Raw genomic sequence first — 12,324 nt, 5'->3', positions numbered from 1 at the left:
TTGTTAAACAAAGCTATAAACACATAGTGATTGAATGATGTTTTCAATGCATTTCTCATTTGAAATCGAACGAGTAGGCGCGCATACAGACAATTCCTACGTACATTACGTAAATTAAAACACATGCATTGGGCATGGGAAACACTATGTGTTTATGGCTTTGTTTAACATATAAAAACTTAATTTTTAGCAATGCAGATAACAAAAACCGATAGAATTTGTCTTGAGCTTTCAAATGCAGTAAGCAGAATTGCTATTTTATGTGTTAATCAAAAGTTATTCGGGTTCAAAAATTGCACTTTTTCGATTTTTTTAAAGTTCAACCGCGTTTATCTCGAAAACTATACATCCTACGAAAAAACTTGTAAGATAATTTTTTGCTGAGAATCACCCAAGTAATACAAAAAAATGTTTTGTGTTGCGAAAAATCGCTGTTATGTTATTCCTGAAGTTCTTTGTTTATAACAATCTTATCGATATCCGGATCAACAGTTACCCAAAAAATTCGTGTTTTACGGGTCAAAATACATAAAAAAACTTGAGTAAGTCCATCCGAATTAAGGAGGCCGTTGAACCCCCTCCTGGCGACAGGACTAACACGTTTTGTTCTAAAATAAGTTCAATTAATTAAATATTCAATGTCAGCTTGTTAACCAACTTAAAGTGTTAGAACAAGTTTTTCAAGATATATAATTATTTTTTTATGTCGACAATTAGCAGCATCAGGAGAGCAATTAACTATGTATTAAAGCAAGGAATTAACAAATACTTTTTGTACATTTTCACAGGATTTGGCAATTAAAATCAGGTGTCAAGTTTTTTGGCATTTAAGATTAATCATTTTTATGGGCGTTCAGGTAGTAATTATTAATTATTATTATAATGTAAAATGGATTTTACATGAATTGACCAATTTTAACAAGATCTATCTCTTTGCATCAATAGTTCTTTGCATCAAAATTTAATTTATCTAACCTTGAATGTAGAGAATTCAAGTTATTCTGGTTGTGTTTATTTTTTCTCAGTTTATAAGGACACACACAAAAAATGGACTACGCGGTAAAATAAGTGTGGCCATTCACTTTAACGCGCAGTTTATTCCATCATTTTTGGTGTATTAATTAATACGATAATGGACGTTAGACTTTAACGTTACTGTGGTCCCAGCATTACAGCTACATACAGTCGGAAAAATGAAAGAATGCCCATGAACGATCACATCAATAACTTATTTTGTATTTGCTGTCTTTTTCTATAAATAACAAACGTTTGTAATATAAAAAGACAGCAAATACAAAATAAGTGATTGATGTGATCGTTCATGGGTATTCTTTTATTTTTCCGACTGTATTTAGAGTCAGGCTCACATAAGAGTCGACCTGAAATGCTGGTTCTTTAAATTGCCATTTTTGGCCAGCTTTTGATGTAAAATACCGCTCTGTGCGTCGTCTGCACTCAAAACGAACTTTAGTTTTTCTGATAAAAATTCCATATTTGTTTTTCGCCTTTTTTGACTTATGAAATGTAATAGCTATTTGTATAACAAGGGAGGACAGTGCTACTTTTCCTCCCGAGAATGACGTTTACTGCCCGATGCGTAGCGGAGAGCAGTAATCATTCAAAGGAGGAAAAGGCACTTTACTCTCATGTTATACATATGGTTTCTCCACCTTCCTCAAATAACAAGTAATTTTTTCATTTTTACTTAATTTATTTATGTAACTAACCATCAAAATTTATTAGAACTTAAACTAACAAGTAATTAGGATAACCTATAACTGTCAACTGTCAAATGTAAGTAAAATTATTAATGTAAACATTGTTAAATCAAAATATAAATTTACTGTTTTTTTTCATTCTGCAAAATACAGGGTGTTTTCTAAATAAACTTTAAAATGTATAGATACTTATGTAATAGAAAATAGATATTGTACAGGGCGTCCATAAGTTATATTTCACGAATGAAATACCATTACCTCACTTTTATTTTTCCTCCCTAGGGAGTAAAAGTACAGCTTTGCTCCCTACAATCAGGTCCAGAAAAGTATACTTTCGGTAGAGGCAGGTGAAAAAATGTATTTACTAACACTGAGTTTAAACATAACAAAGCAGTGTGCAAAGAGTATAGCGTAGCGGTTTACCTAGAGATTCTCCTCTATGTGAACAAACGCGTTGGAAGTATTGCACTCGTTTATAGTAATGATGTGAGGATAGCGTCGCGAAAAGAAGTGCAGATAGCGGTTTCGTAAGAAACAAAAGTGTTTGATTTTGATAGCGGTCCACATAGAGTTCGGTAGCCTTCGAGGGTCCCCGGCTATCTCCAATCATCTTCTTCTCCTTGTTTCCAAACAGTTCTCTTATCTCACTTCTGGTAGTTAAGATATCCGGTTATTTTGTGTTTACCAGTCTTGTTTATGTTTACCAGTCTTGTTTGCCTGTTTTTTATACAAATAAAATATTGTTTATCGTTACTATCACAGCTTCTGATTCGTTAATAAGTACCGTTCACGTTCGTAGACATGCATGGGATCAGAAGAATAAGAATCACAAAAACAGATTCGTCTATAAATTTGATACTAACTTTATTGCTAATTTTACAACATAAACATTAAATTCTGTTCCATAAATTTTTTTTAAACGTTCCGCGTACTGTTAGACGCGCTCCTCGCCGCTTCACTATAAATTACTAACCGCTTAGTTACAACTTCTTTACCTCTATCTACGCGCATCTTACTGCTGCCCTCAACGCTCGCCGCTTCACTGTAAACCGGCACTAAGGCTACGGCTCCACGGGCGACAAATTTACGCTAGCTGTAGCCGTAAAACGAACTTAAGTTTCCGCGGAACGGAATAGGAATAGCCGAACTGAACCGACGACGCACAAGTCCTGTGGTCGGTTCAGTTCGGCTATTCCTATTCCGTTCCGCGGAACCTTAAGTTCATTTTACGGCTACTGCAAGCGTAAATTTGTCGCCCGTGGAGCCTTAGCCTAAGCGAAAGGCCTCACGGGCGATAATTTACGGCGCCGTAAGAGCAGTAAACCTGATGAGGCATTTGACTAACCAATTATTGTAGGGATTATTAAATTATTGTATAAACGGGAGTTATGCTAACCAATACGATGAACTGTTAGTACATTTACACATAGACACATGGACAAACCACAGACAGCGGTACCAGGATGAAGATGGGAGTTACGCTCGAAACACACACTAAGAATTTTGAACGTGCAATGGTTGAAATGTACATAGTGGCTCGAGCAATGATATGGAATCTTTCTCCCTTCACCGAACGTTTCAAGCGGTGAAGGGAGAAAGATTCCATATGACTGCTCGAGCCACTATGTAGATTTAAACCACCGCACGGTCAAAATTCTTAGTGTGTGAAACAAGCGTAACCGTTCAATCTACGGGTACGGTAATCGTGAGCGATTCATCAGGTATGTATCGCTACACGATTTACTTTAATTTAATACGTCAAGGCCGGGTATATTCTAGCTATAGATCAGCGCTTCAGTTAGAACCAGTTAAGTCTTTTAGATCACTATTCCGTAAGACTCTGGTTGGCTCCAACTCAATACGTTGAACCCCGGTTGACCACCGCTTGGTGGCCCTGTTTAAATTCTTACCAAATCAGTTCTCCAGCTTGAACTTATGGAGTTTTAGCTCGATCGCTATTTTATGCAATTTCGGCGACCCCATCTTCTGTGAAGTTGGGGGTTGCTAGACGAAGACACTACCCCGAAAAAACAAACTTAAACTTTTTACAGAAACTTTATTCTTATATAATTAAATGTACAATTACATTACGTAGATCTTAAGATAGGTCGGGGATAACCCATTTCTCGGTAACTAGATCCCCTGACTACGCGCGACAGAGTGCAACGACAACAACGATGCCTCAGGTACTCGACCTTCCTATTTATATATGTTATAGTTAAAAACAGTGCCAATATGTGTGACCATATGTGGTGAGGTACTATACGTATATTAAGAATGACGTGTGCTTTCTTTGCAGTCTTGCAAATGAGTTCAATACTTTGAACTTTGCTACTATCATAATAAATTATACAAATTGTAATTATAATATTATGATCTTATTTTTATAACAAATAAATTAGGAAAATTCCGTGAGGGTTGTCGTGTACCATCACACTCCTAACACTCTGATGGTCGTAGTGGGAAGTAGTTGGAACACGCATAGCCGTCGCGTCGGAGACCCGAATCGGATGCGGCGTCGGTACCGTGGTTAGAAGTTCTTGTAGAAACAGTTATATGATCACTTACTTTAAGTGCTTAAAGCTAAGCACATAAATCATATTCGTGTTGATATAATAACAGAGTATCTAAAATATCTTTTTTTATTAGTCCACAGATGAACAAGAATTAGAAGATGCTCTGAACGCCGCATTAGATGCTGGATACCGCCACTTTGACACCGCTACCGTATATGGAAATGAAGCCATCATCGGTAAAGTTCTAAATAAATGGTTTTCTTCTGGAAAAATTAAGCGAGAGGACCTATTCATTACAACCAAATTGCCCTTATGTGGAGGACACCCCGATAGAGTAGAAATGTTTATTAAACAGTCACTTGAAGATTTAAAACTGGATTATTTGGACTTATATTTGATCCATTTTCCAGTTACTAGTAATTATGTCGGCGTTCCTGTTACACCACCAGATCAATTTAAATTGGAACCTGTGGATCATCTTTCACTTTGGCAGGTAAGTTGAAATTAAATTTTATCTGCTGCTCTCTCTTCCTTCTCTTAAGGGCCTTCTCTATTAAGGTTGGCGATAAATATGGCAAATTTCTCTCTGTTTTGGGCTTAATGAATTAAGTATCTCCTGTTGTGTGAGTCCGATCTCTGATGTTTCGTAGCCAAAATTTATTCTTTCTTCTAATATCTTGCCTTCTAGTATTACCTGGAGCTGCTTAAATTCCCTATGGCACATTATATGTTCTAGATATGACGACTGAAACCTCTATACTCTGGGTATAGAGATTTTTGAAGAGAAGAACTGACAAAAGATGGGGAAAAATAAATGAGAAGAGATTTAAGACAAAAAGAAGAGGGGCTTAGCTCAGGAAAAAAAATTAAAAGGGCAGAGAGACACTAAATCTCAAGTGAGTATTCGGGCTTGCTTCAATACACCGAATATTGGCTTTAGAGATATAACAAAAAGATTTGATAATGAAATGATAGTAACTAGGAAGAAAATGAGACCTGTTAATACAAAAATGGAAGGAAAATAGATAAGAATGCTAGAGATAAAATAATATCGAGGTACAACAAAGAAAGAAGAAGAAAAAAGGGCGCCAACTCGAACGAACAACTCGGCTCTTGGAACCAAAAAGTTGGAAAGGTTCGAGATTTTTTTTGAAGTAACGAACGACAGGAACTCAATGACACTGGTTACAGCCACCTGAAATTCAAAATATTAAATACTTACTATATTATATGTTCTTGCTGTATTATATACTGGTAATACAGACTGAAATAAAACATCAACCTTACTAATAACAAATATATTAACAATCAATGTTAAATATTAACAATTTACATATAACGCAACGTAATAACAGTGATAGTGGATGGGGAAAAGATCAAATAGGACCGCAAAGTCCACTTAACAAGTAATTATCCGCTATCACTGGCCAAGCAAAGGTATTAAAATCAAAATCCAAATCAAAAGTCCGTCAGAATAGCACTAAGTCCTTACAACTAAAAAGTTAGTAATTATACCCTAAATTGAACTAGCCTACAGTGAGATAGTTACACGACAATAACAGCTACGGTTGCAAAAAAAAATGGATCTCACCTAGCAAAATTACTTATATAAATGAGTTATATAAATGAGTGGGTCAGTGACTATATACAATGTAAAAGCCTACAAGACATATTCCCTATTTTAAAACCTCGACAAAATTTTACCCCCGATTCCCTACTAAATTTTAAGATACAATGATTTATAGTTATTATTAAAAGGAAGACCTGATTTTATTTATTTAAGCAAATTACTAATTATATAGAACCAAAGAATGAAAAACAACGACCTAAAACCTATCCATCACGAAAATATGTACCACTTAGTTCACCTGATTGTATGCATACAATAAGTTTACACAGTAACAGATCTAGATTACCCAAAGTAAATAATAAAAGTAAATAAGAACTTATTTTGTACAACAGCCGATGGTTAAAAAAAATGAAAGTCCTTAGGAAAAATCCTTTTGACACAACAAAGCTAGTTGGCTGCTGTGGGGGGTAAGTCTTATTGGAGAATCCTGGGTGTTGTCAACTCAGGTAGTGGTTTTCTTCAACAAAAACAGCACACTCCATGAGTGAACCATGGCAAAGTTGCTAATAATACTGCTGGTACATACTTTAAGTGAGGTAAGGTAACTAAATGACTAAACCACTAATTGACTACGTGGCTAAGTTACTGAATGAGTATGTGACGGAATCTAAAATAAAGTTTATCAAGTTTAATTATATTCTTAATACCAGTATGTATACAGTACAAGTTCACTGCACTGGGATCCAAAACAAAAACTCAGGTTAGGTATGTGTCATGTCAAAATTTATGAAGTTACTTCAGTGTAGACATGACAGACTTGCGCGAAGCGTGAACATGCGCAGAGTACAGAAGGCTGTATAATATTTGTGGAAATTTTTTATATAAAAAAAACGGCAAAAAGCCTAATGGTAGCACATGAAATAAATTGAAATTTAAATGTAACAATAAAATTTATGACCTTGAATTACTGTTTCTTTGCAAATGGGAATGAATATCATTATTATAATATGGATTATATACAAATGTACGTGGTAAATCAATCTAACGAAATACCTGACTACATTGATGCATTGAATATTACAAGGAAGAAATGCGAGATATAATATAAATGCATTATGTACTTACTGAAACAGCGGGCACGTCGCGTTGCCGGCAAATATAATTCTTTTATTTGAATATGTTTCCAGATATATTTAAGTTTGATTTATTAGTTTTCCCACATGTATTAGGCGTTCGATTTCCTTTTAGTTAGATTTAATTTTGTTTCAATTCCGTCACAAACAATGAGAATAAATTCCCAGACGTGCCCGCGGCGAGTATACTGACCACACTAACTAAAGTCTCTCGCTTACGATTTTTGCGTAGCGCAAAGCAAGTCCGAGGAGCGACCTCTGTTGGTTGCTCAGTAGCCATAGGCGGGCGAAGCCAAATTCTTGAAGGGCAACGGGTAACCGTTACAGTCTTTCTAATTTTGATAGTATTGACCAGATGATAACGTGTGATCATACTTTCCTGTACTTCTTCATTCGTAGTTCTGCTGGTCAGCTTATTTGTAACATTCGGCGTTACATCCACATTTCGAACGAATTCAGCTTGTTGACTTTATACTGTTTTAACGTGTATGTCTCAGAGCCATATCATAGTAATAGAGACCACACATAACACTTTAGTGTTCTTATTTTTATTGCGACTAATAGCTTGGGGCTACAGAGCTATTACACATGTTTATGAAACCAGACCTTGCTATTTCAATGCAATTTCTAATTTCTTTTGAGTAGGCTAGTTGGCTATTTAGCTCTCTGCCCAAGTATATGAAGCTTTGGGAACTTTGAAGGGCGATACCCTTTATTTGTATGTTAGGTATAATTTTTCATGAAGTGTTTTGTGGAGTTTTGATTTTGGAAAAGTTTTTGACTTTCTTCTGATAATATGTTCATCAATATTTTTAGTTGGTCTTCTGCTTCCGCAAATACTACGATGCCATAGGCATGTCTTACATTGTTAATAATGGTTCCATTGACTCTGGCACCTTCAGAGAAATCTTCAAAGAAGCTCTAATTATATGTTCGGCATATACATTAAATAATAGGGGGAACAAAATTCACCCTCGATGAGGAGTGCTTGGTCTATGTTTATGTTATTGGTGTTTCCGTACTCTGTTCTAACGCATTCTGTGTGGTTCCAGTATGTATTACTTACTTATGATTGCTATGTCGTGTCCATTCAACCCTACTTTTTTTAGCACCCCAATCAATTTTTCTTCTTTGATGCCGTTTAAGGCCTTTATATAATCGGCAAAACACACATAGAGCTGTTTATGAACCTCAAGATACCTTTCTGCTATCCGTGAAAATCTATAATTGCTCCCTGTTGCTTATGGCGTATTCGATGAATATGCGACTGTTTTAGATTATCGCGACAACGAATATTTTAGTGTGCAACGTAAGAAGTACGAAAGCATGCTGCTCACCTAGGGCTCGATAACACGTAAACTGTCTCACCAGAGCTCAATCCTTTCGATACTGTAGGTATTTGGGGTGAGTGAATTTTCCCCTTAGAGGGAGTGCGAGCTGTTTGGCTAAATCTGGATAATAATAATAACGTTTGTTTACAAAAAAATATGCACATAATTGACTACAATAATATGTGTTGTTTGAAATATGTAGTTACCTATGTCATATTCTCAACGCAAACAAACCAGAGAAACTATTAAAAAAGTTTATGGACCATTTTTAGTTTTTATATTGTTTAGTTATGTTGGATATATAACATGATAATATAACCAATTAGGAAGCAAATTTCCATGTATAATAAGAATGTAAATAAAAGAACAGGACGTAAATACGAGTTCATCAATTATTGTTAAGAGCTTATTGTTTATTTTTTAGACTATTTTAAAATCTCACAGTTATATACATGAAATAATTGAAGTTTCTTAAATATTTTATCAATTAACAATGATGGTAGGGGAGCAAAGTATGCTAAATGTGCACGTGCAGTCACTCGAGCGCTTTGGGAACCTATTGGGTTGTGAAGAGTAGGTCCTAAAACCAAAAAAAGTTAAGTAAAGTTTTCCATTGTAGTGGGGACTTTCCATTTTAAAGTCAATTTTTTATATCATTTTTTAGATTGTAGCACCATCTATCCATAATTCGAAAAAATATCTCGAATAAAAGTTACTTATTTTTACGTAAGAAATCAAAATCTACAATGAAAAATGGGGTCTCCTATTTAAGATTTTAAAGTAACCCCCACCCCACTTCCGTGGGAAGTCGTGTTTGGTATCATTCGATAGATTTTTGAGAAATATTGAGTATGTATTTTTTAGTTTTTCGATCTGTCAGTCACTTCGCGAATTATTAGCTTTTTTCTTGTGAAATTTTGGGACTCACCGATTTCCTTCGCCCCGCTCAAATCGTCAGATTTTTGAAATATACACTCTTTGGCATGTACTTAACTTACTTTATCTTAATCTGACGATTTCGAGTTTTTCTAAGGATAGATTTTTTTTTCGGCCCCCCCTTAACGAACTCCCCTGCATTAAGACCCAATATATGGTACAGGTACATTTTCAGGGTACAAGGTTTCTTCCCGTGTAATAATCTGACGCGCTCGAGTAACTGCAAAAAAATCCCCGCTTGGTCTCCCCTACCATAAAGATAAAAAGAATACAATAAAAGCGAATTTGGTGTTTAATTTACTGTTAAAAATCTAAAATATTTATTCGTCTTGACTGGGCTAATACTTTCACTTAATATTTACATTTTGTTCTTACGAGACCTGCGTTTCATATTTACATACCAAAACATAATAATGTAACGGTACTGATAGTATTTAGTACTACTTTAAAAGTAATTTACGTATATGTACTAAGATATAATCAAAGTAGTACTTGAAAACAATAAATTTAAGTACTAAGTATTAAGTAACCGATTTGTGTACTTATAACTACATTTAAAATATCTGGTGCTTAAATATCGAGATCAAGTAGAAGTACTGACACATTTCGCACCCTCAGTGCAAGACTGCAGTAAGTCAAAATAAGTAAGTTTCGAGATAAAGACGATTTTGTTTATTTTCGTGCTAATATCGGTGAAATAAGACAAAAGTTTTAAGAAAAATTAACATTTAATTATGATTTTGTATGCTTTTCAGCCTATATTACATTAACCAAAAATAGAAATTTAAATAAAATAATATTAATGCAAAAAAATTAGGAATTTCAAAGTTACAACACTTTTGCACGGAAAAATTGTTAATCACTACACATTTAGTATTAGAATTTCAAAGTTACAACTGTTTTGCACGGAGAAAATTGTAAAAAGTGTAGACACATTTACTTTTACAGTAAAACCTGTGTTACCGGCCACCTGCCAACATCGGACACCTGTACTAACGGCCAGTTTAAAAATTCCCCAAACCAATTATGTATAACTAGACTACAAAAACTGGCAATACCGACCACCTTTTTATATCGGCCAATAGTTCTTTCATTTATAGTGGCCGTTACTGACAGGTTTTCCCGTAGTTGTTGTCCTCTTCTCGTACATCATCTTGTGCCAAAATATTTTTATAAAAACTATGGTGGGCTTCTGGTATCATACCCGAATGGCATAAGTATACCAAATCTTTCTTTTTGGCCATTTGAATTTTTGGCTGTTCTTTGGCAAATTTTCTGAGAATAAATATTTTTGACCTGTCAGTATTGTCAATACACAAGTTTTAAGATAACTGTTTTTCCTTTCATGAGACAAAATACTTTTTGGTCGTAAATAATTAGTCTTAATTTATGTGTTTTTAATCCAATCTAACAAATAAGTGGTCAAACGACATCGCACACATCTTATGGAAAATATAATGTCACACAAAGGATATAAAATTTACATGAATAGTTTGGTCTCGTAAATCTTTTTTTATTGTCTCGGCCGTTAATGGATTACGTAGACACGCTGTATATTAAAATTAAACACCACATTTATATAGATATTATATTAACGAATATCTTACTTTTTTCGTGCTTTTCATTGCTTGTTATCGAAGACATTGCAATGTTCCGTGCAAAACTGTTGTACATTAGAGTTACAACAGTTTTGCACGGAACTTATATTCCAAAACGCAAAAAAGTTAAACTGTTGTTGTTGTAATATTTAGCTGGTTAAGCATTTGAAAGTTACTAAAGTTTTACAGGGGATAGATATGCATGTTTACAATCGAATTCCATGATTACTTCATTTTCGTAAAATTTTTGAGTTACTGCAGTCTTGCACTGAGGGTGCGATTTGTTCTAAGTATTTATGTAAAAGTGAAGAACCTCATATACAGGGTGTAACAAAAATACAGGTCATAAATTAAATCACATATTCTGGAACCAAAAATAAATCGAATTAACCTAACTTAACTTAGTACTAATATGCACATAAAAAAGGTACAGCCCTTTGAATTTGCAAAATGAAAATGGATTTTTTCGAATATATTGAAAACTATTACAGATTTTTATTGAAAATGAACATGTGGCATTCTTATCGCAGAAACATCTTAAAAAAAATTATAGTGAAATTTGTGCACACCATAAAAATTTTATGGGGGTTTTGTACTCTTAAACCCCCCCAAACTTTTGTGTACGTTTCAATTAAATTATTATTGTGATCCCATTAGTTAAATTCAGTATTTTTAAAACTTTTTTGTCTCTCAGTATTCTTCGATAAGGCAGTTTTTATCGAGTTGCTGCTTCTTTTTAATGTTTACATAAAAATGTTATGGGGATTTTGTCCCTTTAAACCCCCAAATGTTTGTGTACGTTCCAATTAAACTGTTACTGCGATACCAATAGTTAAGCACAGTGTTTTAAAAACTTTTTTGCCTCTTTGTATTTTTTCGATAAGGCACCTTTTATCGAGATGTGGCTTCTTTTTTCATGGTTCAAAATATACCATAAAAATGTAAATCATAAATAAATTTTCATATTATTACCAAGTCTCAAACCATATACAAATATATGGTGGATTTGACAAATATTCAAAATATCTCGATAAAAACTCGACTTTTCGAAAAAGTACTAAGAGGCAAAAAAGTTTTTAAAACATTGTGTTTAACTAAGGGTACTACAATAATAATTAAATTGGATCGTACAGAAAAGTTTGGGGGGTGTAACGTACCCCCATAAAATTTTTATGGGGTGTCTAAATTTCACTATAATTTTTTCTTAAGATACTACTGCCAGAAGAATGTCACATGTCCATTTTCAATAAAATATCCCAAATAGTTTTCGATATATTGGAAAAAATCGATTTTTATTTTGTAACTTCAAAAGGCTGTAACTTTTTTTATGTGCATATTTGTACTAAGGTAAGTTAGGTTCAATCGAACTATTTTTGGTCCCAGAATATGTGATTAAATTTATGACCAGTATTTTTGTTACACCCTGTATAACAGGAACATTTCATTGAAATTAAGGATTAGAACACTTAAATATATTAGATATTTGCAGTACTGTTGTGTGAAATGGAGATAGTCGAGGAAA

At 34.1% G+C, this 12,324-nt stretch overlaps 1 protein-coding gene across 1 annotated transcript in view; it reads left to right on the top strand.

Annotated features, from left to right (window-relative positions):
• Positions 1–12,324, top strand: part of LOC126884056 (aldo-keto reductase family 1 member A1-like) — a 106,653-nt gene that overhangs the window by 38,068 nt on the left and 56,261 nt on the right. The window contains exon 2 of the mRNA XM_050649843.1: positions 4,368–4,727. Coding sequence (XP_050505800.1) covers positions 4,368–4,727 — 360 coding nt within the window. The remainder of the gene's footprint in view (positions 1–4,367; positions 4,728–12,324) is intronic.

Source organism: Diabrotica virgifera, chromosome 4 (assembly GCF_917563875.1).
Source record: "Diabrotica virgifera virgifera chromosome 4, PGI_DIABVI_V3a".
NCBI lineage: Eukaryota > Metazoa > Arthropoda > Insecta > Coleoptera > Chrysomelidae > Diabrotica > Diabrotica virgifera.
The sequence above is the reverse complement of the archived record's forward strand: the minus strand, read 5'-3'. Positions and strand labels throughout refer to the sequence as shown.